At 39.3% G+C, this 26,952-nt stretch overlaps 1 protein-coding gene across 3 annotated transcripts in view; it reads right to left on the reverse strand.

The window, feature by feature from the left end:
- SCAF8 (SR-related CTD associated factor 8) overlaps positions 1 to 26,952 on the reverse strand; it is an 86,526-nt gene that overhangs the window by 10,605 nt on the left and 48,969 nt on the right. For 2 of the 3 annotated variants that reach the window (XM_054022227.1, XM_054022229.1), the window contains 9 exons: positions 20,075 to 20,154; positions 18,192 to 18,309; positions 16,854 to 16,985; positions 16,605 to 16,717; positions 13,472 to 13,665; positions 9,523 to 9,623; positions 5,824 to 5,937; positions 4,740 to 4,896; positions 3,205 to 3,335 (listed from right to left, as the gene is read on the reverse strand). In XM_054022227.1, the coding sequence (XP_053878202.1) occupies positions 3,205 to 3,335; positions 4,740 to 4,896; positions 5,824 to 5,937; positions 9,523 to 9,623; positions 13,472 to 13,665; positions 16,605 to 16,717; positions 16,854 to 16,985; positions 18,192 to 18,309; positions 20,075 to 20,154 (1,140 nt within the window). The remainder of the gene's footprint in view (positions 1 to 3,204; positions 3,336 to 4,739; positions 4,897 to 5,823; positions 5,938 to 9,522; positions 9,624 to 13,471; positions 13,666 to 16,604; positions 16,718 to 16,853; positions 16,986 to 18,191; positions 18,310 to 20,074; positions 20,155 to 26,952) is intronic. The other variant, XM_054022228.1, reaches the window with a different exon arrangement.

Genomic DNA, 26,952 nt, shown 5'->3' on the forward strand with positions numbered 1-26,952 from the left:
GTTCTATAGCACCAAGATTCAGAAGACAGTCGATTTCCTGTCGCAAAATGTGCTCATGAGAGGGATTCCTGAAAGTGGGATGGGGGGCGGAGGAAGGGAGGTAAAGTGGATGGAGACATGATCTCCAACACCCACTTATCCATAGTGGTATGTTCCCAATTCTGATGGAAATGAGAAAGGCAATCGCTGAAGTGAGGGAGACATGCAGATTGCTGCAGCAGTAAGAGTGGAGATGGTAACTCAGCACCCTGACCCGCCCATCAAAGCTGATTTTTGAAGTTGTGGGTTGTGAGGTCAATGCCCGAGAAGTAGCTAGTCTCTTCTACTGAAACTGCTGTCTCTTATGCTGGGGTTTGTAATATCTCTAGGAGGTGGGAAACTAGGTGGGACGAGATCTCTGTGCTGTCTGGGACATACTGAACTTTCTTTTTTGTGCAGGGGCATAAATTCCCTGACAGTGCAAAGTGGCTCTAGCATCTTTTAAGGCATGCAGAGATTTAGCATTTTTTTCCACAAACAACTTTGATCCATCAAAAGGAAGGTCCTCAATTGTATTTTCAGCTTCCCTCTGAAAACCAGCATCCAGAGAGACCTGGGAGAACTGGGCATAACCTCCCTGGGTTTAAGTTTTTTGAGGGGGGAGAAACAAAAAAAAATAGATAAAGGTAGATAACAGTCCTTATCCTAAAAGTATAAAGTCAAGGTTTTTTTTTTTTTTTTTTTTTTTTTAAAAAAGATCTGTTTGAAATCTATAAAATTACTACAGTTAACTCACACAAAGGAAACTCTAAGAACTAAAACTAACTAATAAGAACAAGAGAAAAATACAGGTGAGGTAACCTCTATTTGGATGCTGCTGAGGCGGTTGAGAACGAACTAAGGCTATATAGCCTCAGTGCACCACATGAGGCTGCAGGGAGTGCATGTCCAGGCTGAAAAGACATGGCTACCTAAAATCTCTGATCTGAGGGACATGGGGCGCAAGTGCACCTAGAATGAGCACCCATAGGCGACACTACTCAAAGAAAAACTTGGCTCTCAGGCCTGAATTTACTAGCTGAAAATATAATTACCTCAAAACAGGAAGAGTGTTGCTCAAGTATGTCTGCTTTCTTGATTCAATGAGAAATGTAAAACAATAGTAAGGAAGGCAGAAATGTATTAGAAGTACAAAAGAATACAATATAGCGCGAGATTGTTGAAATAAGAAACTAAGCATAATTCTTGTGATAGAAAATGGAAGACAAAATACAAATTGTGTTAAAAGGGCATTAGTCATGGAAATAGACTAAAAAAGTTAATCTTCATTCTGACAGGTTTCAGAGTAGCAGCCGTGTTAGTCTGTATCCACAAAAATAACAAGAGTACTTGTGGCACCCTTGAGACTAACAAATTTATTAGAGCATAAGCTTTTGTGGACTACAGCCCACTTCTTCGGATGCATATAGAGTGGAATAAATATTGAGGAACTATATATACACACATACAGAGAGCATAAACAGGTGGGAGTTGTCTTACCAACTCTGAGAGGCCAATTAATTAAGAGAAAAAAAACTTTTGAAGTGATAATCAGGATAGCCCAGTACAGACAGGTTGATAAGAAGTGTGAGAATACTTACAAGGGGAGATAGATTCAATGTTTGTAATGGCTCAGCCATTCCCAGTCCTTATTCAATCCTGAGTTGATTGTATCTAGTTTGCATTCAATTCCAGCTCAGCAGTCTCTCGTTGGAGTCTGTTTTTGAAGTTTTTCTGTTGTAAGATAGCCACCCGCAGGTCTGTCATTGAATGGCCAGACAGGTTAAAGTGTTCTCCCACTGGTTTTTGAGTATTATGATTCCTGATGTCAGATTTGTGTCCATTAATTCTTTTGCATAGAGACTGTCCGGTTTGGCCAATGTACATGGCAGAGGGGCATATGATGGCACATATCACATTGGTAGATGTGCAGGTGAACGAGCCCCTGATGAGCCATTACAAACATTGAATCTATCTCCCCTTGTAAGTATTCTCACACTTCTTATCAAACTGTCTGTACTGGGCTAGCTTGATTATCACTTCAAAAGTTTTTTTCTCTTACTTAATTGGCCTCTCAGAGTTGGTAAGACAACTCCCACCTGTTCATGCACTCTGTATGTGTGTATATATATCTCCTCAATATATGTTCCACTCTATATGCATCCGAAGAAGTGGGCTGCAGTCCATGGAAGCTTATGCTCTAATAAATTTGTTAGTCTCTAAGGTGCCACAAGTCCTCTTAATCTTCATTCTGAGGCCCCAACAAACTACTTCAACATTAAAAAATGTATTAATGCCAAAAGTTCAGTTCTCCGGAGCTAATGTAAATTAGCAATCTTGCATCAATACAAGAAAAAAAAAATCAGCAACAGGTTTAAAATTTACCTTTCTGTGGTATTATAAGCAAAACTTTGTAAAAATAATTTAATCACTACATAATTTTGACTGTGAGCATTGTAAGAAATTCTTGACCCACATCTTTGGTATTGCATACACCTGAAAGACTAAAAAAGTTACAATACAGTACCTCCAGCTTTCAAAAAAAGAAACAACAAACCTTACTCAGCTGTTTATTAAGGCAGAGAAAATCCTTTGTAGAGGTAGAGTAATTCAAACTACATTAAGGCTTAGATTGTCCCTACCAAACTCCATTTAGCAAAAATGTTCAACAAGATCCTAAATCAATGTGAAGGCTGCCCAAAAGTGCAGGAAAAAAATAACTAATTTATTCTCCGATTAATATGAAAGAAAGGGGAAACAAATGTAAAAAGGAACTAAGGCCAAGCAGAAGTGGTCCCAGGCAAAAAAGAGTCACTGTGCTGCTGACTCCTACAAAAGGATGCTTTAGTAGCTCACACATTTCAATCTTCTTATAAACAATTGATTGCCATTTCAGTTTTATAACATTTGCTCTATCACCAACATTTAAGCCTGGATTCAGCAAAACAGACATGATATTAGAGTCAAGCAGAAGTTTAAGAGCTTTGCTGAATAAGAACATTAGTTTGCTTATTTTAAAGATAAAATAAAATATAAATCCTCCTTGTTCTATATTTTCTATATTTATCTATGCTATTTATTCTAACTTTTGCATTTGAACATATCCATATTAACTACAAGTTAAATCTCTCTACAGAAACCACCCAAAATTTGAAAACTGGGGGTACAAACATGCTCAATACTAACCTGTAGCATAGTTACAGATTGAGTATAAGCTTCCGTCTGTGTTGTAACAGCTGTATTCTTATCGACAGTTGTACTCTGAGTAGTTTGGATATTTTCTTTAACAGCCTCTGAACTCCTCACAGTTTCCCATTCTAAATAAAAAAAAATGTTTTTATTTATTTTGTAGAAAATGAGTTAAATGTTCTATTTCCATTTCCACATTTAAAAATCCATCAACTTGAAAAAAATCACATTTTGGTCAGAGCTTACTGTAACTGAAAGAAGCTGGGGGGTGAAAAACAAAGTAAATAAAATTATATAGATATAGACACACAGAGTTCCTCTCTTAGAAGAAAGACCATCAAACATCAGCAGGAGAACACAAAAATCCCATAACTTTTTTTTTTTTTTTTTTTTATTAAAGTTAATGGAGAAGGAAAAACTAAAATTCTAGGTATACAATTTAAATGTTACTATATCAGAAGCTGATTTTTTTTAAATGTCGATGACTGTCACTTTATAAATGATTCATGACATGTAAAGAATATAGCAACCCCTTATGTATTGTCATTTATATTTACAACATGTCTATATTACTGAGTGACTAGTCTGACACATGATCACATAGGGTACTTAACAACAAAAAAACCCACCTCTACCAGCCCAAGGGAAAACGAAGTTGGCATTCTAAACGCAAGGTATTGGATTTAATTTTCAATATTGATTCAAATTTAAATTTTGCTACCAGAGTTAAAAAGATTGGCATTTATATACTCAAACATCCCTTATCAATATCTACGGCTATGTCTACACAGCCCCAGAATTTGGATTATGGGTGTGAACTGCAACTCTCCTGTGTGGATGGTGCTGGTATGAACTAAAAGGTACCTAGTTCACATTACATGAACTAAATGCCTTTTAGTTGGCTCCTGCAGCGTGCACACAGGGGAGAAGTGTGCAATTCACACTCCCACAGTCTGAACTGTGGGACCGTGTAGACAAGCCCTGTGATACAAAACAGATTATAAACCAATCTATGGAGGTTGGAAAGAAGAAGCTCAGTAACACTGACAGTCTCAACAGAAAGTTTTAAACAATAAAGGAATATCCAGATCAGTCTCTTCCATTCATTTTACTTTTACATACAACAATCTAAAGACCTAATTTTTCAAAAGGAGTCACAACCAGATCACGGATTTGCATGCACTAATATTTGCACATGTACTTAGTGACTGAACATAGAAAATCAGAAGCGACTTTTAAAATATTAATATTGATTGTCTCGCTTCACTCCATTGGTCTGAATGTTGACATAGTATTATCATGTTGACTTGCAGTGTTATCATCAGATGTTGACTCAAACACACGATAGAGGCAATCCAAATTTCTGGATTTCAGACCTCAGTGTCATCTGAACTGTACACGGGAAACTAATACTAACAAATGCAAAAAAGAACACGTACACCAAAAATACTCAACTTCTGAAAATTAATTTAAGAAATAAAGAAAAGAAACATAATTTTTACTTAATAAAAGCTACACGTAAGTATCAATACCTGTATTTACAGTCTCCTGGTCGATCATGCCTCCTTCAGCAAAGCCATCCAAATCATCCAATTTTACTTTTTCCCAAGGTATATATGAAACTCCAAGATCCACATCCCAAAATTGCTTGTACTCTGTTTTCACACCTTTATTTAAAGCCCAAGCAATCTGAAAATAAAATCCAGATGATGTAGCTGAATTAAAACACTTTAGTTATCCACTTCATCTCCCTGTCAGTGCAGGATTGATCTTCACTGTACATTTACTGTATGTACGAAGCAATAGGGCATGTACTCAGCATCTAATAGCAGCAGCCACTTGGAAGAGCTCTTGGCTCTTTGGTTACAATGAACTATAAGAAGTGTTTCAGAGTAGCAGCCGTGTTAGTCTGTATCCGCAAAAAGAACAGGAGTCCTTGTGGCACCTTAAAGACTAACAAATTTATTTGAGCATAAGCTTTTGTGGGCTGAAGTGGGCTGTAGCCCACAAAAGCTTATGCTCAAATAAATTTGTTAGTCTCTAAGGTGCCACAAGGACTCCTGTTCTTTTTATAAGAAGTGTGTTAAATATTATTTCTAATTTACAGATGGGGAAATGGCACCACAGAGCTGAAAAGACTTACCCAAGGATCTCGGAGTAAACTAGTGACAGACACCTCAAACAACTCAAACACTTAAGCACATGCTTAACTTTCAACACACAGTCCTCAGTGAAGTCAATGGGACTACACACGAGCTTGAAGTTAAGTTTGTGTTTAAGTACTCTGCATAGTAAGGAACAGAACCCAGGTCTCCTGACAAGCAGTCCTTGTGTGTTCAAACTTTCCAAGTATTCCCTAAACAGCAGGTGTATCATTTTATTTTTAAGGTCCTTCCTCACTTCCTGCCCAAATACACATTTTATAAGAAAATTTCCAACTCTACCTCTTACAAACAGAAGTTATTTTGCCTCTTTCTCATGCTCTATATTGCACACCTTGATCAGACGCACAGTATAGAAAATCCATTATTTTTCAAAGTACACAATTAAACCATCATAATAAAAATTCTGCTGTATTTTAAGTTGGGCTATGTTACTGAACAGAATATGGCTTACCTTAATAATTTTAGATCCAATTTTGTAGGATCCAGAACTAAGTTTCTGAAGAGCACGATATGCATCTTGTCTGTGAACCATGCAGACATATGCACAACCTCTTGGAGGAATCATCTATGAAAAAGAAATATATCTCACTATTATGGCAACTAACACTTGCTTAGACAATGTCTTAATGTGTCCGTGAATTCTAACTTTTTGTAAAACACTAAAGTTAACATTTGTTAAAACTAATGTAATGCGTGATAGCTCTGTACTTTAAGAAGTCCAGGAGCAGTAGAACTGTCATGAACAAGTATTTGTAGCACAGTTGCAAGTTACTTCTCATAAAAAAAGTGGAATTCACAGCATTTCTGAGGAATGCAAATAGATGTAAGACATTGTATTTACAATTTAAAGTGACACATATGAACAATAGGCAACACCTTTTATTAATCTTGATAACAGCCCTCTTCACATTTATTCAACTGCAGAATGATGGATAAATATAAAAACTACTTTAATGCAATGTTAAGGTGGCAAAAGAGTAAAAAAATGCAAATGTTAATGGGGCCAACTCCTTTGTTCTGGATGCAATTCCCTTGGCACAGCTCTGGTGGTGAGGAATAAAGGAGTGAATTGCTCCTAAACCTGGTGATGGCTGGGAGCCAGTTCTGCCAAATGCAAGTGAGAGAAGACCCCATAATGCAGCATTTCTCAAAGGGGGTTGAAAGAGCAGAAGCCGCTGGCCAGGCGTCCAGGCCTGAAGGAAGCGCCGCCACCAACAGCAGCACAGAAGTATGGGTGGCATGGTATGGGGAAGGGGGTGCAGGGTTGCTGGTGTTGTCACAGCGTGAAATATTTTCAAAGGGGGTCCAAGCAAAAAGAGTTTGAGAACCCCTGAGATAATGGTTCCAAAGGACAATTGTGTCAACTGAGGATCACAGTAGCAAAACACACCCGCTCATCTGGGCTCTGAAGCTTCTGGGTCAGCCAGCTAGGGATTCCTCTATGCCAAGGAATCTTCACATGGCTTGTTAAACCAGCTATACAGTCCGTTGCAATCCAAAAGTATGACAAAGGGGTCTTAGCAGCAGCCAGGATATAGCCCAAAGTTCCTCGAGTATTAACTTGACTAAATTCAATGGTATATTTTCTATTCTTAGTCCCTCATGTTAAATGTACACTACAAAATACAGAGGGGGTTAGGCACATAGACATGTTAAGATTGTAGTAACTGTAATTTTCCATTACTTGACTTCCGTTTTAACTGTAAAGCCTTAATAGTGCATTTTGTTTTTAGTTTCCTTAATAAACAAACACACAAACAATACCCCCAAAACCTGTGCTTAATGTTAGTATTTATATGGTCTCAATTAGGTTTTGTAGTTCACATCAAAATTAAATGACTAGGATTTGCGTGTGCACGCACGCGTGCAAACACACGGGTAAAATAACTATTAACCACCTTGGAAAATGTCCCAGCAGCAGTTGCCTGAAAAACAGCATTCCTGCATTTCTCAAGATGGGAGACAAAGTCTGAACAGTTCTCTCACTCACTCTTATATGCTCACTGAGCATGTTCAAAAGTGATTTTTCGATAGTTTATTAATTGTTTACCCTAATCCAAAGAAAAGCCCTACTCATTAACCATTATTTACAATACAAACATGGACATTTGTAAATTTCATTTTGTGCTATAATCAATGTTTCAAAAGTGTGGTTAATTTATTTTTTAAAATGGCAACAGTACTGTTATATACTCAAATTCAAACAACTGAATTAAATTTCCTTAAAATTTCCTTACAATTATTTTTCCCCATAGAGGCTAAGCACAGAAGTGTATAGTCAAAAACAAAAACATTTTAGACTTCTGAGAATCCAAAATCAGGGAGTTGCAAAAGAATCTGTTTTGCCATATTAATCATAGCTTTCACTATGCTGATGGAGGCACGGCATGTCAGCGATAATATATTATATAGTTGTGGCCAAAAGTGTGATCATACGTTATAAATATAAAAAGTATTGGATGTTGTTTAATAACTAAATAGTACTACACAGAGCAACACAATATTTTTTAAATGGCTAACTTGAATTCTGCTGTTTTAAAAGATTAATTTTTATAAGATGTAAGAGTGTCGGTGCTCCAATTTGGAAGAAAGGGGTGGGGAAATGGCTGAAATTGCTTTGCATGAACTACTTAAAGTGTAGTTCTATTCTGAAAGGTGACTTTATAAAAATGGCATGGTGGGATTCCGTGGTTATTGCTGTCATTATTTCCATTTCAAATTCACTCAGCTTAGAAGATATTTTTCTTAATTGCTTACTAAACCTGGGATCTGAAATACAAACAGTGCTCCTTCTGGCTTAGATTTATTTAAGATTCTGCAGGGCAAATGCTATTTATTTAAGATTCTACAGGGCAAATGCTACCCTCTCAGCTACTCCTGTGTTACACTGCTGCATTCAGGTGTAAATAAGGAAATTACCTGTAAAGAATGGGATAGTAGTACACGTGGCCCTGAAACTGGAGCTTTTTTAACAATTCTTTTCTTGAAGCCAGAAAGAAGACAGTTTGCTCTCCTGGAATGGTGTTGGTTCTGCAAGACTGACCGAACTAAAAACCAAACTTACTGTCAGCACTAAAGTAATCTGATATAACTGAATACTCACAGGAAGTAGATGTGTTAAACAAAATGTTGATTTTACAGTGACTTTTCAGAGTACAAAAAAATGGTTGCATACCCTACATTAACTATGGAATCTGTGCGAACAACACATCTTGAAGAACCACAGTTACTGTGGGGTAAGTAAGCATCCTTTCTTCTTCAAGTGCTTATCCATAGATTCCACTCTTGGTGACAAGCAGCTGCCCATTCACCCGGAGTTGGACGCAGTCACAGCACAAATGCACACTTCTATTCAAATAATTCAATCTCATGGGCCTGGGGAGTATGCATATCAAGAGTGGAATCTCTGTAAACGACTCAAAAAAGAACTACATTTTAAAGTGAGTGACAAAATGGAACATTTTATTTTTTATGAGATAAATTATTTTGTTACGATAAGAAATAGCATGTGTCTGACAGGCAACGGAAATTTTTATGGTTTGAAGCAGTTTCAGGAGTAGCAGTCCAGGTGTGTTCATCATTAATTTTTCCTAATATTGAACTATAATGTGTATTGTAACTAATTTGTGATTTAATTTTTTTTTTTTTTTTTTTTACACAAATTCTTCTCTTATAGCATATTTCAGTGTAACAGTCAAAACAACAGTTCCCATGAATAATCTGAGGGAAGCAGCACACTCATTTGACTACGTAGGGTGCCTTTTCCTTAGTGGTTCAAATGCCAACTTTAATACAATAGAAATAAACAGGTAAGGATTATGGCCAAGGTTTGTAAAAATGGATCCCTAAAGTTAAGTTCCTAACTCTATATTTAGATGGTTAAATAGGATTTAGGAATTTAACCAGAGGCACTCGTTTTTGAAAAATCTGGCATATAATAATAAACGACAAGAAAACTACTTTTTCTAACAGACAATTCAGTTCACACATCTTATATTTTCTTAAATACAACATGCATCACATCTGTCATGTTTTCCTACATATTATGTACATATTATTGTGGATTTGGCAAATGTACCATACAGCATAACCTCTCCTAAATTAGTAATATGCAAACAGTTTTAAAATTTAGGACACTGTGCTCACTTACGTTAATAGATTCTATTTGTCCAAATTCTTCGAACAAATTAGTTAAATCTTGCTGTGTGGCCTTCTTGTCTACTTGACCAACCCAAAGAGTAGTACTGCAGACTGTCAAGAGAGACATAACATAAATTTAAAATGACAATACTTTGCAGGACATTGGATTCTGCATCCAATAATTCAAAAGTGCTTTACAATTAAGTCTAAACCACCAATCTGAGGCAGTAATTATGAATATTTTACCCAGGTAACAGAGGTTAAGTAAACTTATCCACAGAGATTAAGTGATTTGCCCAAATTCACAAAATGAATTAGTGATGAAGCTGAGAACAGAATCAAGAAGTCTTGACTCCTTGCCCATTGCTCTAACAAATAAAAAACACAACATTCCATTCAGATAAACTAGCCTTGGTAAAAGGTTCTTGATCTTTCTAACTCAAACCAAGTACTTCATAAGAAGCAGGGAAATGAAAGCATACTGTAGATCATCAGCTAATGTAGCCATTAAAGAAACAAGTATTTTTAACAAGCAACATTTCTACTGAGCATGCAATCTCACATGTAAATCTGAAGACTTACAGAACAATTTATAGAACAGATGAATACACGAAAAAATGAAAGTTAAGGAGCACTATTGGAACTGGTATTTAAAGAAGTGATCATTGGGTAAGTTTCCTTCCTCTTCTGAACGTAAAACTGCAAAGAAAGATTTTTCATATAAAAAGTCATTTACCTGAAAGCTAACTCATGTCTGATATCCATTTTGATATTAACCTTCTTGTGAATGTTATAGTTGGACAATGCTTTGATAAATACCTTCATCATTTTAAAAAATATATATTTTCTGTTAAGTAGGCAAGGCTGCTTGCCCTCACTGAGCATTAATGGCATATCAAGTTACAGGTATTAAACTGAAGATTATCAAAAATTATTTGCCAACAAACAATTAAACTTCAAACTTCTAAGGCAGAGGTGGGCAAACTACGGCCCGCGGGCCACATCCAGCCTGCAGGACCGTCCTGCCCGGTCCCTGAGCTCCCAGCTGGGGAGGCTAGCCCCCAGCCTCTCCCCTATTGTTTCCCCCTCCCCGCAGCCTCAGCTTGCTGCAGAGCCGCGGCCTGACCCGGTGCTTTGTGCTGCACGGTGGCATGGCTGGCTCCAGCGGGTGGCACGGCTGCCTGTCCTGGTGCTCTGGGTGGCACGGCTGTAGTGCCGCCAGCCACCAGTGCTCCAGGCAGCATGGTAAGGAGCCGGGGGGTTGGATAGGGGGCAGGGGAGTTTGGGGTGGTGGTCAGGGGCGGGGCAGTCAGAGGGCAGGGAACGGGGAGTTGAATGGGGGCAGGGGTCCTGGGGGAGCAGTCAGGAAGGGGGGGCGGGGTTAGATGGGGCGGCAGGATTTTTTTTTTTTTTTTTTTTAAAACAAGAACTTCTCATTCTTAAACCGAGTGAGATTAGGGATTGAAATTTTACTTTACTTTGATCCCTGATGAATTACAATAGTGTTAATTTAAAAACATTTAGTGCTTACTGTGCTGTGGTACTTCAACCCGGCAATAGAATTTAGCAGTATTTTCTATTCTTTGTATAGAAGTATTGTTTAATATCTTAGCACAATGAAGTCCTAAAATGGGTGCATTCCCTCTACCCCCTCCTACACCCAAAAAAACCCCTGTGTCTCCTGAGGGTATGTCTACACTAGAAACACTACATTGGCACAGTTCCAGCTGCTGTGCTGCTATAGTGTATATAATTACTACAGCGATAAAAGGGGTTTTTCCATCGCTGTAGTAAATCTACCTCTCAGAGGCTAGGTCTACTGTACGGGGGGGTAAAGGGGGAAGGGAGAGGGCGAGCGGGGTGGGTGTCAACCTAAAATACGCAACTTCAGCTACATGAATAGCGTAGCTGAAGTTGCGTATTTTAGGTCGACTTACCTGGCTGTGAGGACGGTGGCGAGTCGACCACTGCCGCTCCCCCGTCGCCTCCGCTCTGCCTCTTGCTGCGGTGGAGTTCCAGAGTTGACGGCAGAGCAATCGGGGATCGATCACTACCCGCCGATTTGGTGGGTAGTGAAGACGTCCCCCGAGAGGCTCTAGCTAGGTTGATTTCTTTCATCAACCTAGTGCTATCTAGACTGGGGCTTAGATTGACTTAATTATGTCTCTCAGGAATGTGAATTTTTCACACCCCTGAGCAACGTAGCCAGGTCAACGGAAGTTATCGATGTAGACAATCCCTCAGTTCTTAATCACATGAGCATCTTTCCTCCTGATGTTTACCAAAAGATATTTCTACATATACCAGAGAAGAAGAGACTTGGCCTGTGCCTTCTCAGCCAAGTTTTCCATAGCTCCTGGTGTCCTTTGGTTCCTGTCCATCTTATCTCCCCAGTAAGCAAAGAAGAGATCCCCGGCCCCCATCCACACTTACTCCTACCACTGGCAGAGCTCCAATCCTTCCACCATTCCCGAATACCCATACTAGCTCAGGTTCCTTGCACTTTTTCCCCACCTGAGAAAGTTCCGGGCCTCCCACGTCTTTCCAATAACCTGCCCAGTTCCAGTTCTTTTGTCCGCAACTCACCTCCCCAGGCCCCAATTGCTGCACTGAACTCCAGGCTACTCAGCTCACCAGCCTACACTTCTGGCTCCTGCTAAAGCTTTGCTCGCTGAAAGCTGAACATCAGCTCTAGCTCCCTGCTGCCTAGCGCAACAGTGCAGGAAATGCACACTATAAATCTAATTAATGCCTCTTTGTGGAGAAAGCCATAGAACAAGATAGCTCCATAGAACAAGAGACACCCACTCGTAGGTCAGGAAGACAAAAACAAACTGTAAGGCGTCTGCATGCAGCAAAATGCTGAATTCCAAAGCATCCTGGGAAAACATAAGTCCAGGGGGCCCGGACTGAAATGGATAAAAGCAGTTTACATATTTTAGGGGTATGTTTCAAACTGTCTGAAGGCTGAGATTGGTGATGGTGCATTGGTTTACACTAAATCAATGTTTTTAAGATCATCTCTGCAAACATTAGGATCTAGAGACCATTTATGAAAAAGAAAACTGAGACTGGAGCATACACCTCCTATTACTAGAAATCTGTTGTAAATCTGTACAGCAGCAGAATATGCACAACCTTAATAACAATGGTTGTAAAGTGATCCAGCCTATCAGTGGACAAAGACACTTGAATTCATGGCTTCTGGCACCCAGCTCAGTATACATTCTTCTAGGCTAAAGGATATTTTGTGAGGGAGGTTCTTTCTCCCCTCCTTCCTTTCTTCCTCCATCTTCAGGATGCTAGTGTTCCCTGAAGGATCACAGCTGTCTCGAATAGCACTCCAAAGAACCAGAACTAAAGATGAACAATTTTGAACCAACTAGGATTTGGATACTGCTCTTGGTGCTGTACACACAAATTTAACAGGGACACCCCAATGTCGGGCTGGATCTTGTGGATCCAGCCCAACACACCCCAATTTAATCCCTATATATAACAAAAAAGTATGTTAAGAATGCTGATATTTTAGAAATAGATACTTTGAGAATAGGGTAGAAGGGGGAACAGTTGTCAGGAACCCATTGATCAAATGACCTCAAATCTGCATCACAAATTCTACCCTGTCCCCTGAACTGATATATCAATTTTCAAGTCAATCTGACTACGTATATTTTAGAAGGAATGCAAAATTCAACATTAAACAGAAAATACACTGTAGTTTTCTCTATGGGGCAGGTATCACTGCTCATAATTTTTACAAGAGTCTTTGAAGGAACAAAATCCCACTTTCTTCATGATGAAATCATTGATTTATATTTATAGATATACAACAATCTAACTAAGTATTCAAGAGAGAGGGGGAAAAGTAGCCATTTACATTTCTCTGGTAAGGAAACAACATTTATATTAAGTACCATTATGACTAATTTTAGTCTAGTAAATACAGTGTTACCTACCACTTAGTGTTTTAGACCGGATAGGAGGCAATCCCTTTTTTTGGCGTTCTTTTTCCCTTTCCCTAGCTCTTCTTTCACTGGAGTATGACCGAGATGACTTTCGCTTCCTTTCTCTTGATCTTGAGCGTGAACGTTTTCTGTGTTTACGTTTTCGGGAACCAGACCGTGACCTAGACCTCCGTTTTCTTGGTGACCTACAAAACATTTATTTTTAATACCTTGAACAGGTGTCAGTGGAGAGATGTACTCCACTTTTATTTTTGTTTTACTAAAAATTAGGGCTGTCGATTAATCGCAGTTAATTCATGTGATTAACTCAAAAAAATAATCGCGATTTAAAAAATTACTCGTGATTAATCACAGTTTTAATCGCACTGTTAAACAATAGAATACCAATTGAAATTTATTAAATATTTTGGATGTTTTTCTACATTTTCAAATATATTGATTTCAATTGCAAAACAGAATACAAAGTTTATAGCACTCACTTTATATTACCGTATATACTCGATCATAAGCTGGTTCGTTTATAAGACAACCCCCCAAGATGGATAAGTAAAAATGGCAAAATTTTATGACCCATTCAAAAGCCGACCCTATAATTCAGGGGTCGGCAAACTTTGGCTCCCGGCCCATCAGGATAAGCTGCTGGTGGGCCGAGATAGTTTGTTTACCTCGAGCGTCCACAGGCACGGAGGTAAACCTAAGTAAACAAAATGTCCTGGCTCGCCAGCGTCTTACCCTGATGGGCCGGGACAGCAACTGGTGGGGAAATTTTTGGGGAGGGGGAAGGGGAGAAGTAGCTGGGGGTCAGCTCCTCCCCACCACTAGCCCGGGACCCCCACGCTCTCACCATCCCATCCCTTCCCACCTTACCTGGGGCGGGCCAGGGGAGGATGTCTCTGGCCCGGCTGCAGCTGCTCCGGCAGGCCGAGTGGCATGGCTGCAGCCTGCCAGCCCCGGAGCGGCAGCTGCTTCAGAGGCTGGGGGAAGAGCAGCGTGGCCAGAAGGAGAGAGACTCCAGCCCCACCTCTTCCCTTCTGGCTCTGATGGCTGTGCCGCCTCTCCTTGCCCCCTCTGTTCGGAGGGAGGGTGGAGAGGGAGGGGCTGTGTCCCACCTCTCCCTCTCTATAAGCTGACCCCCTTCTCTGATGCTTCCCTTTTTTACTAAAAAAAATTTGGTTATGAACGAGTATATACGGTACTTTTGATTACAAATATCTGCACTGTAAAAATGATAAAAGAAAACAGTTTTTTTCAATTCACCTCATACAAGTACCGTACTGCAATCTCTTTATCGTGAAAGTGCAACATATTTTTTGTTGTTGTTACATAACTGCACTTAAAAACAAACAATGTAAAACTTTAGAGCCTACAACTCCACTCAGTCCTACTTCTTTTGCAGCCAATCGCTAAGAGAAATAAGTTTTACATTTATGGGAGATAATTCTGCCCACTTCTCTTGTGCAATGTCACCTGAAAGTGAGAATAGACTTTCGCATGGCACTTTTGTAGCTGGCATTGCAAGGTATTTATGTGCCAGATATGCTAAACATTTGTATGTCCCTTCAGGCTTTGGCCACCATTCCAGAGGACATGCTTATGATGCTTGTAAAAAAAAAATGTGTTAATTAAATTAGTGACTGAATTCCTTGGAGGAGAGTTGTACATCTCCTGCTCCATGGTTTTACCCGCATTCTGCCATATATTTTGTGTTATGGTAGTCTCAGATGATGACACAGCATATATTGTTTGATTTAAGAACACTTTCACTGCAGATTTGACAAACAGAAAGAAGGTTCCAATATCATATTTCTAGAGATAGCTACAACATTCAACCCACGATTTAAGAATCTGAAGTGCCTTCCAAAATCTGAGAGGAACAAGGTGTGGAGCATGCTTTCAGACATCTTAAAAGAGCAGCACTCCGATGCGGACACTGCAGATCCCGAACGACCAAAAAAGAAAAACAACCTTCTGCTGGTGACATGTGACTCAGATGATGAAAATGAATATGCGTTGGTCTGAACTGCTCTGGATCATTATCGAGGAGAACCCATCATCAGCATGGACGCATGTCCTCTGGAATGGTGGCTGAAGCATGAAGGGACATATGAATCTTTAGTGTATCTGGCATGCAAATATCTTGCAATGGCAGCTACAACAGCACCATGCGAACATCTGTTCTCATTTTCAGGTGACATTGTAAACAAGCAGGCAGCATTATCTCCTGCAAATGTAAACAAACTTGTTTGTCTGAGCGATTGGCTGAACAAGAAGTAGGACTGAGTGGACTTGTACGCTCTAAAATTTTACATTGTTTTATTTTTGAATGCAGTTATTTTTTGTCCATAACTCTACATTTGTAAGTTCAACTTTCATGATAAAAAGATTACACTACAGTACTTTTATTATCTCTCATTTTTGCAGTGCAAATATTTATAATAAAAAATAAATATAAAGTGAGCACTGTACACTTTGTATTCTGTGTTGTAATTTAAAATCAATACATTTGAAAATGTGGAAAACATCCAAAAATATTTATATAAATGGTATTCTCTTATTGTTTAACAGCGCGATTAATCACGATTAATTTTTTTAATTGCTTGACAGCCCTACTAAAAATCACAACTCAATATGGTAATATGGGCTTTTCTTAGTGTCTGTTTAAATGTTTATAAAAATTAGTCACATTTTATTTTACTATTGTATAGAGAAAATAAAGTACTACCATTAGTGTGGAGGAGAAAAAAGGGCAGAAAAAAGTCTGACCTCAAGAAAAAAAAAACTGCAAAGTTTACAGCAGAAAAATAAGCATTACAGAGGAAAAGTCCATCCCAAAGTCAACAATTTTTTTAGCTACTTATTTGTATTACCTGGAAGATACTTGAAAATTTAAGGAATCCAAATCTAAACAAAATAAATTGTCACATCAAAAAAAGTCTTAAATTACTATACAACTTAATCCTATGTTTAAATGTAAACTATTTGTTCGATTCAAATGCAACACATAACCATGCTGGAAGCCAAAATAATTCAAAATGATGATATAGATTCAACAAATATAACACTATCTCTGTATTTTAGAATAAAATAAAGTTGCTTATACTTGAGTAATAAGTTATTATGAAACCTTGAACGAGATCTTGAGTGTGTTCTTGATCTTGAACGAACAGCTGATTTCTTTTCTTCTTGTTCAAAGATCTCTTCCTCAACTACATCTTGCCCTTCATCTATATCCATGTCCTAAGTTTGGAAGCAATGAGAAATATAAGCAAAAATATACAAAACATACATTGGCATACAAAGAGATACAACAATTTCTGAAGTTTAATTTTTCCCTTCAAATCGCAATAATTTAATCAGAAATGGTAAATTTCACCTGCTGTTGAATATCCATTGAATCATCTAGGTTTGTTTCCACTTCTAAAAACTGCTGTTGGCTACTCCCTTGTGATGGTGATGCAGAGTGCTCTGATCCAAAATTTCCCTCTTGATTTTCCTCAGGGCTTGCCTGCACAGGACATGAACATTACATTTTAAAAAGTCAGAAGCCAAATTGTATGTTATGTCACTCTGCAATACAACACAGGACATACAAACATGACTGTTAGAATATTTTTGAAAAGAGTTTTGCAAGTGTCTGGGATTTTTTTTTTACCACTTCGTTTCCTGTAAATGCAGATCAAGTTAATATACACTAATAACCTGTTAAGAGAACTTTGAGTTGAACTTGATTTCCCTCCATTCCACTTTGTACTCCAATACACAAATAAACAGAGTTTTAACAGAGCCAATGCGTTTTCAGTTCCCACTCAAAATACCATTATCAAGTCAATGAGTCAGATAACGTTCATCGAGGATGACTATTTTTTCACAATTCTGGTTAATTATAAGTAAAACTCCAACAAGAAAACAAATACATACCTTGAAGGACTATAGTAATTCTGTACAATACTAAGAAGGGTATATCAAAATAGTCATATCATTTTTAAATATATAAATATTGTTGGTACATAAGTCATCGATAACTTATTGTAATCAGTTCCATCGAGAACCACACATTTTCATGATTAATTATTTTGTTGTGATGTAAATGCAATACGAATTTAAATTTAATTTAAAAATCTTCATTTAATTCCAACCTTTTGGACCAGTGTGAGATTTAAGATAAAACAAGACAAAACAAATCATGAAATTGTGTAGTATTTTATGTCAGGATGTTACAAGAAAGAAATCTATCAAGAAATGTTCTTGATTTGTGCATGATTAAATGTGATACAGATAGTAAATGAAGTGAACTTAACTATCCCTTTTTTCTTTCAATCCAGGGCAGCATGCCATCTTTCCAGCCCTCCATGAAAAAAGGGAAATCATTTAAAAAAAAACCCTCTTAGTTAAGAAGTGGACAGGATAACTGAAAGTGAAGCGTGTCTCCAGTTCAGCTGACGGCTAGTCTCTCCTAATTTAATAAGTACAAAATGTATAGCTCACATTTGTTTTGTATTTTTTTTTCTTTGTTTTATGCATTTTGCCTTCACTTGCTCCACGTCTTCACTTTGCAAGCCTAGCCCAGGTAATTAGTCAGAGTTTTATTATTATGAGTAAGAGTATTAGGAAGAAGAGACAGTTTCCTGTCCTGAAGCAGAGTATGTGTTTTTACCAATGTGGAAGAACACTAGAATCAATTACTATGATAACCACAAGATGGAGTAGTTACCTTTTGAGGCTGCTGTTGCTCCAGGAGCTGCTGTCGGAGATGTTCTAAATTTTGTTGTTGTAGTTGTTCAGCTAGCTGATGAAAAAGTGAGTTGTTCACAGACTCTGATACTAGAGGCCTAAAATAAAATAATTGAAAAACCCTTAGCATGGAAGTTTCTCTCTTTAGACTAAATAACCTAATAAACAAAATTTCATATTTTAAAAAGTAGCAAGCGACACATACATTTTCAAACAAATGAACAACTTACTAACACACACTCCTTAGTTACAATTATTATCCCTCCAAGTGAAATATAAGATTGTTACTCTAAATTACTCCTGACAGAATTCTGAGCCCATGTTGGGGCGCAGAGTTCATATGGCCTGCATATTTCTGTGCCCCCCCGCACAGAAAAACACAAAAGAAATCTGCACGGGGACACGTCTCTTTCCCGGCAGCCCAGGTCGTGCATCTGTTCCAGCATGCCTGAGACGCAAATCATTGCGTGGGGAGGGGGGCTCCGTGTGCGTGCCTGCGGGAGAGACATTGCTCACCACAGGGGGCGGGGCTGGCCAACAAGCAAGAGAGACTCTGGCCTTGGCTACACTGGCAATTCACAGCGCTGCACTTGCTGCGCTCAGGGGTGTGAAAAACCACCCCCCCGAGCGCAGCGAGTGCAGCGCTGTAAAGCGCCAGTGTAATCAGCGCCTGCAACGCCGCACGCTCACTCGCAGCGCTGCAAGCTATTCCCCTCGGAGAGCTGGAGTACTTGCAGCACTGCAAGAGAGCTGTGAATATGTGAGTGTAGCCAAGGCTTCTGTCCCTCTTTCTTGATACTGCTGCTCCAGAGGCGAGTTAAAGAAAATAGCTTTTGTAAAAAAAACACCACATTTTGTTAATGTTCCTTTTGATGGTTAATTGATCTCATTCTCTGAGGCAGAAATGTAGCAACCTGTCTGCATAGTTACATGGTTAATTATTCTATTGTTAGTTAACTGTTCCCATTCTCAGTCAATTCCCCCAGGAGCATAAAAACCTGTAAAAGTTTTAAAGCCCTTACATTGTCAGAGTGAAGTAAAGCCTAATGAAGGACAGTAAGGGAATCAGCTAGGAAGATCTATGTGCTTTCGTGCTTTCTCCCTGTGCCAAAGTGGCACAATGGGGTTAGATTTTTACTTATCCATTAAAAAAAAAAAAGACTACTTTTGAGGGCAAATAAAACATTTACCAAGCAGTCAATAAAATGTCAGGACAATCAGAATCAAGCACTTCCCAAAGGACCCAGCTAGGTCCAGATAATGATTAGCAAAACTGTATGACTTTCATGTGTGACAGCCTGAGCAATTTAAAATGACATTCTACCTTTTTTTTCCCCCCTCTGTTTGGTGTTCTGTAATGTAATTTAAATGAAAATCCAGGATTATAACTGAAATGTATTAGTTCCCAAGTATTTGCAACTTAACTTTCATGTGTTTAGAAGATGCTGAATAGTTAGTGAATTTTTTCAGTATTGTAGTTTAAATAACTTACCAAAACAACTGAAACTGGTGTGATTATATTGCATTATTTTGACAAATAAAATTTGCAGAATTTTGTATCTAAGTAGAGCGCTATCTTCAGATCAAACTCTCACTCTCTCTGTTTTAAAATGGTAGGCATCCAGCTGAAGGGTTCTCATGAATGGTAGAGATGTTGTATTAAACATTTAAAACATATACATGTCTATCATTCAAATTCATGTAAATCGTTCTCTGTTACCACTGCTCCAGTGTAGTAGTTTACATATACTGAAGGACCAGACAGACAGTCTACTTTTCACAGTGAATGTTCAATTATTGTAATGTTTAATAGGAAAAATGATCAACTTAATCTAATTTAAAAGGAATGTAACCTGATCTTACAGTTGGGAATTGGGAGTTTCTTTTTTAGGCTCTTCACTGAGATCAGGCTCTTCCCCAAAATCAAACCTGTCCATCAGCTTCTAGGAGAAAATGAATCAAGCATTAGAAAGAGCATATTTTAAAACATGTTCCCTACCAAACCATACAAAATACTTCGTAATCTAAAAACAGAAGTTTCTATTTCTATAATGACTTAATGTAGGAAAGCAGACCATTCTTTTAAATAGAAAACCCTTGGCTGCATCATTCTTAAGTTCTGCCTGTTAATCCAAGAAGAACATGCGTTGCCCAATAGTAAATAAATGACTACTCTCCTGAGGTAAAACATTATATATATATAATCTGTGTGTGTGCGTGCTTGTTCCTTTAGCAGTCAGCCAATTACTATTGCCAATGCCAATGTCAAACATGGCATTGAAGAAGAATTACCTATTAGATACTGCTTGTGGAAGTCCAAGGAATTTCTTTCAATAATGATTTAATTTTAAGGGGGGAAAAAATCAAAGATACGAACAAAATATATGGATTAAGAAACACAAGTTATTTGCCTTGGAAACTGTGGTAGTTCTTCAAGAGTGTTGTCTCTGCACTTGCAGTGCCTCACAAGTGCTCTCTCTCAGCACCAGGGCCGGCGCAACCCATTAGGCGACCGCAGCACTACAATTTGGGGGGCGGTGACCGCGGCGGTATTTCGGCGGCGGGACCTTCTGCCGCCTCTGTGGGGGGCGACATTTCGGGGTGAGACCTTCCGCCGCCGAGGGCGGCAGAAAAGCTGGCGGCGCTCCTGCTCAGCACTGAACATTCAGCAAAAGTTATATCACCAACCACCTCAATTCCTTCTGCTAAACACCAGTCTTATGAAAGCGGAATTTAGAGAGAGGGGAGAAGGTAAGGAGGTACACAGAGGATGTAATTTTAATAACTAGTTAACATGAGTAAATAGCTTTTTTACTTCTTCAGGGTGGCCTCTGCTTATTCTAAATTAGAGGAATTTAGCAAACGATACAAACCTCTAAAAAAGGCTGGCTATGCAGCTTGTAATAAGCGAGGATTCTATTGAACTACTTTCCCAAAGTGAGCATCAGATTTAGAAGTAAAAAAGAGTAGTGCTGTGCAAATGTGTGTACAGAACTCCAGGAAGCAACTCTGTAGATTTCAATGAAGAAAACATTATAGAATATAACATATTCTTCATTATATATGAAGAAAACATTATATAAGGCCTCAGATGACACTTTAGCCATAGTAGAGTGCAGTCTAAGACCCTGAGCAACTGACACCCTAGGTAAGGTACAACATATCTGTCTTGGTGCACAGCTTAATTCACTTAAGACAGGCACTAAATATAAATGGCATTCCCTTTACATTGGTCTCCAAAGGCTACAAGAAGTCTTGCTCAATTCCTAAATGCCTGAGGTCCTGATTCTCATAGACTTTAAGGTCAGAAGGGACATAGTGATCATCTAGTCTGACCTCCTGCACACAGTGGGCCACGGTACCTCGCCCACTCCTGAAAACTCTGGCTGAGTTACTGAAGTCCTAAAATCATGGTTTTGAAGTCTTCAAGTTACAGAGAATTCAACATTTACACTAGTTTAAACCTGCAAGTGACCTGGGCCCCATGCTGCAGAGGAAGGAAAAAAAACACCCAGGTCTTGCCAATCTTGACCTGGGGGAAAATTCCTTCCCAACCCTAAATATGGCGATCAGTTAGACCCTGAACATGTGGGCAAGATCTCCTAGGCAGATACTCTGTATAGTAACTCAGAGTCGTCCCCATCTAGTGTTCTCATTTGCACTAAGTTTGCTTGGGTATAAGTGCAGTGTAAAATAGCCTTAATGTAAAGGGATCAAGCCCTCATTTCTACCAAATAAAATGTCAAAGCCTTCTTGACATCTAAGTTATGGAATCTAGTTTACCCTGGGCAAGGATGATGTTTAGTAAACTCCAGTAGCCCATCATTAACAAAATACGGAATGTAACTGTATTCTTGGATTCCTGGGTGTTGGAACTGCGAGTGAGTCTTTTCTTGGACAGTTTTCATTTTCATTGCCACCATATGTCCTAGCAACTTCTGGAACAATATGAAATCATCAGTTGGTGAAACAAGTGAGATGACCAAACCCTCAGGAGAAGCTGAGAAATATTCAATCCCTCTTGCTAGTCAAGAAAGGATTGCTGCTTCTAAACCGTCATATTCCTCTAAATTGGACATATAGTCAAGAATACCTGCCAACAGAGGGAATGAGATGCCATAGATACTGGTACTAGTCTGAGTGGCAGATCTCAGGTATCTATGGTTCCTAGACTCAGAAGGGATGAGATCTTCTGTGTAAGCAATAGATCATGAGAGGCGTTTCTGAGTAGAGACAGGGAAAGGGGGTTGGATGGAGAAAAGCTGGATAGCATAATCCAAAAAATTGGCCTCCGATGCCCATCTGTCTAATGTTACAGCCGCCCATGCTTCATGAAATAGAGAAAAGCGGCACCAAAATTGAAGAAGGGAGGTTGTGTCATGCAGCTGAGAATCTGGTCATTGTGGGTCTGGACTCTCAACCAAAACATCAAAACTGGCATTTGAAGACACTGAAAGTTGAGATGACACAGCCACAGTAGTTGTAGGCTTTTTCTTTGAAAATCTTGATGTCTGGTGTTCTACGGAAGGTGGAAAATTTAGTAGGGTGGGATCTTTGTGCCGACTGAGATTCGCTAAATTTTCACTTATTCGCAGGTGCGTATAACCCTAAAGACCTAAGTGTTGCCCCAGAGTCTTTTAGGGTGTGAAGTGTCTGTGGAATCTGCAAAAAAACTTCTAAGCGTTGAAAAGTAAATCCTCCACAATTGATTGTCTCTCTTATGACCAGATGTTTCTTGTCTTTATTATAAGGGTTGGCCTTTTGGATATGTTGCCTGCCCCTTTTGCTGTGTCCATGACCAAACAGTTTGGTGCTGGGTGAAAGAATAAAAACTCTGAATCCCTGGCTGGGACTTAGTATTTTTTTTTTTTTAAATCAGCTCTCTTACATGGGGGTGGGGGAGAAAGGGGAGTTTACCAGATAGACTTGGCTGGCTCAAGGAGGGCTTCATTAATTGGCAGTGTCACCCATTCTGAGGTAGAGATGGGCAATATGTCCAGGAGCTTGTGATGGGAACCCTGGACTACTTATAGGGGACTCTGCAAGATGTCAGCAACCCAATTCATCAAGTCCTGAAATTGCCTGAAGTCATCAGCTAATGATGGCAATGGTGGCATTACTGCCTTATCAGGTGTTTGTAAGGGCGTAACCTCCTTGTCAGATCTTGCATCTTTCTCCTCAAAGGTCCCCCGGGGCTCACAGAATGGGGAGGAGGGATGGAAGGTACCAGATAATTAAGTCTTTTGGGTTCCCTGTGGGACTGAGTTGAGGTCCCTCAAAATTGTTGCTGATACATTGTCCATGGATCTCAATAAGGCCAATGGAGGAGACTACAATGTGTGGGGGTGGGAGTGGAGGTGGGGGAGGGAAATCCGGCACTGGTCCTCCCAAGGAAAGCAACGGTCTGGTGCCCTGCCTTTGCTGCATCTGCAACAGAGAACAATATCTCCTAGAATAAATTGCGAGATCCTTGAATCAAAAGTTCAGAGTCTGGAGTCAGAATGATCCTTATATATGGTAAAGGATGTGACAATCCCCCTTTTCCCCCAACCCAGTGGATATTTGAAGAAGGAGAAAAGGCAGGTCTCCCAGAAACATGAGCAGTTGGTGGCCCAGACCTCGGTACTGAGAGGCATCCGGAGGTTGCAAGGAGCAGAGACTCAGGCTCATTCGGTACCGCAAGCTTCCTTGGGTACCGGAATTCCTGTGCTACTGGAAATACAAGAGAACTCAGTATCAGTGCCGATGACATTGCAGAGGCCATGAGAGGCACTGACACTGGTACCAAGGGTGTCAAGGGCTGCACTGAAGCTGATCTCTAGGAAATAGTCATCTTCAGTACCGAGCTCTTTATCACGAAGGTACGGGGCTCAGATGAAGTCTTAGTGTGCTCCACAATACCCGAAGTACCCAGAGCCTCACTAGCACGTCTCTCAGGGACTGATGTCTCCGGTGACTGCATCTTCTTTAAAAAAAGAACACTCTGATATTTTGCTCTTCTTATCCCCTTCCTTATACTTAAGAGTGGGAAGCTCTCAGTACCAGTGACACAGTTACCAGTATCTCAATCATAGAGAATGTTGGAGACCTGAGTTTCAGTGTCATCTTCCCCCTTGGAAGCTTTTGGTGACCATAGTCTCAATGACAACAGGGCATTGACAGACATGGAAGGTCCTTGTACAGGGGCTTTCCCTGAGCAGGGGTCTGAAGCCAGTCTTAAGACTTGCTCCATCATTAAAAGTCTATACTTCATTTCCCTGTTTTTATAGGCTCTTCCTTCAAAGGATGAGCAGATTTTATACTTGCTAGGAATGTGAGAGTCTCCCAAACAACGAATGGAGTGGGCATGTCTGTACTAACGGTGACTGCTCTTCAACACAAGAGGCACCTTTAAAAGCTCAGGGAGCTCTGCATCTCTGACAGAAGAAAAACATTATTCAAACCCTGAAAGAGGGGAAAAAGAAAAGAAAAACAAATTTTCTCCTGGAAAAGGAAAAAAAGGCACAAACGTTCCAAATATAAGGCACTAAATTCTACTCTACTAGCTAACTATACAGCTTAACATTAATAAAAGAGGTAAACAAGCACAGAGCAAACAGTCATATGCTAGACTCCATCTCAGACTGAAGGCGGCTGAGAAGAAACTGAGGGCGGTTCACCTATGCAGCCCTATATAGCTTTGGTACAGGGCACAAGGATGTAGGGCACATGTGCAGGATGAACTGGCACTACCACCAAAATTCTATGATTAAAAGCGCATGGGTGCATGCACACCTAAAGTGGAGTACCCACAGGGATGCCACTCAGAGTAGTAGCAGAAGGTTTTCTGAAAGTCCAGATAAATATTTCACGTGGTTCTCCTTCATGACCATTTTGTTGACACTCAAAAAAGTTCTACAAGCACAATTTACTATACAGAAGCTGTATAGTTTGATCCTAGCTTACATTCCACTTCATTTTTTATTTTTCTTGTTAAACTAAAGATCATGGGTCTATAATTGCCATAATTACTATTAGGTAACTTTTTTTTAAAGATAGATATAACAATATGTTACCCTCCAATCCTCTGCAGAGACTAAGAGATTGAATATTCTGTTAACAACTTTTGGATGAATACTATCTGGTGCTGGTGATTTGTCCCTGTTTAATTTATTGTTTTGTTCCAGTACCTACCTTTTTGACACCAAGATCTCTCACAGTGCCTCATCTTAGTTAAGGTTGGAAATCACTTACTATTAAAAGACCATTATTCTAGGTGCTTTAAAATGCATGTACTGAATTCAGTTTTGTCTTGAAATTTGATGCATCTCATGGGGATGCGGGGAGGGTGGTCTAAATTTGGGTCACTTGAGCAAGCGGTTCCAGAGATACAGCTCCCTCCCCATACACAAATAATCTGTTTACAAAAATCACCCATTCTTATGACTTTTTGGTGCACACCTGGAGAGCCAATCCTTCACAAACTAATCTCAGCCATGTGGGATTTAATAATTAATTGTATTATTGTAGCACCTAAGAACCCCACTCATGGACTAGGCACTATGCTAGGTACTTTACCAACACCGAACAAAAAAGTAGTCCTTATCTCAAAGAATTTACAGTCAGACTGATTTCACTTTTAAAGTATTGTCAAGGAAATTAACATTAATTAGAGGGAAGATGAAAAGACTCTAATAAGCAGTTAGGGCACGACTCATACGCAACCATTTTGGTCATTTGTTCAAGGGCTTAAATGATACACAAATTTAAAAGTTGCCCTGTGGTGTCTCATGTCTATCCCGAATGTATTTCAGCTAGACTCAAACCTCTGAAAACTAGGAAACGAAGAGTTACGGTAACACAACCCACTTCAGAAAACAGGAATTAGAGTTATGGTATCACCATTTCTTCAATGCAAACTAAACGGTGAAGCCCCAACACCATACCTACTACCATTCTATTCTTACAGATGCTATAGACACTCTAGGAACAGAGCACTTGAGCAATGGCTGACAAAGCCTAACACCTCTTTGCTAAGGCAAAACTCTGGTTTAGGTCAGCCATGTCAAAGTCTGGTTTAGTCATAGCTGTCTACACTCCAACACTTAGCCTCCTCCACACTAACTACCACAGACTTATAAGATATTACCACTGCTTCACACTTGTCTGGGGATTCTTTCTGCTAATTATTTGAAAAGAGATGGTCTGGGATAGGTAGCTCCCAACATCCTCTGTGGTGAAGACCGATGAAAAGATAATTTAGCTTCTCTACAACATCCTTAACCTCCCTAATAATCCAGTAGAGACTATCCTCTCACAGACTTCCTGCTTTTTATAGACTGAAATAACTTGTTTTTATGTCTTTGGTTATTTCATCTTCAAATTTCCTCCAAACCTTCCTAACATTACATTTTACCATTACCACAGTTTACTGTACGCTCATCTACCTTGCCATTCAACTCCGTTTTCTTCTTGGCTTCCCTCTTCCCTTTTAAAAACAAACAAACAAACAAACAAAATATGCATGCTTTCTGTGCTCTATTCAGCATACTTACATAACCTCCATAATATGTCTAAGGATTTTAATTTCCTCACTTTTGGGGTCTTTTTGATTAGGTTTGTCCCTTTAAAAACAAAATCTCTCTCTAAAGTTTAGGTGTCACAGGGCTAGCTTTCATATGATCCTCTTGCTAAGAATGTAAACTTGATTATATTTGTGGTTCAATTCTAGTTGAACTTCGAAGTTCAATTATAGTTATTTC

The sequence above is a fragment of the Malaclemys terrapin genome, chromosome 3 (genome assembly GCF_027887155.1).
Source record: "Malaclemys terrapin pileata isolate rMalTer1 chromosome 3, rMalTer1.hap1, whole genome shotgun sequence".
Lineage (NCBI taxonomy): Eukaryota > Metazoa > Chordata > Testudines > Emydidae > Malaclemys > Malaclemys terrapin.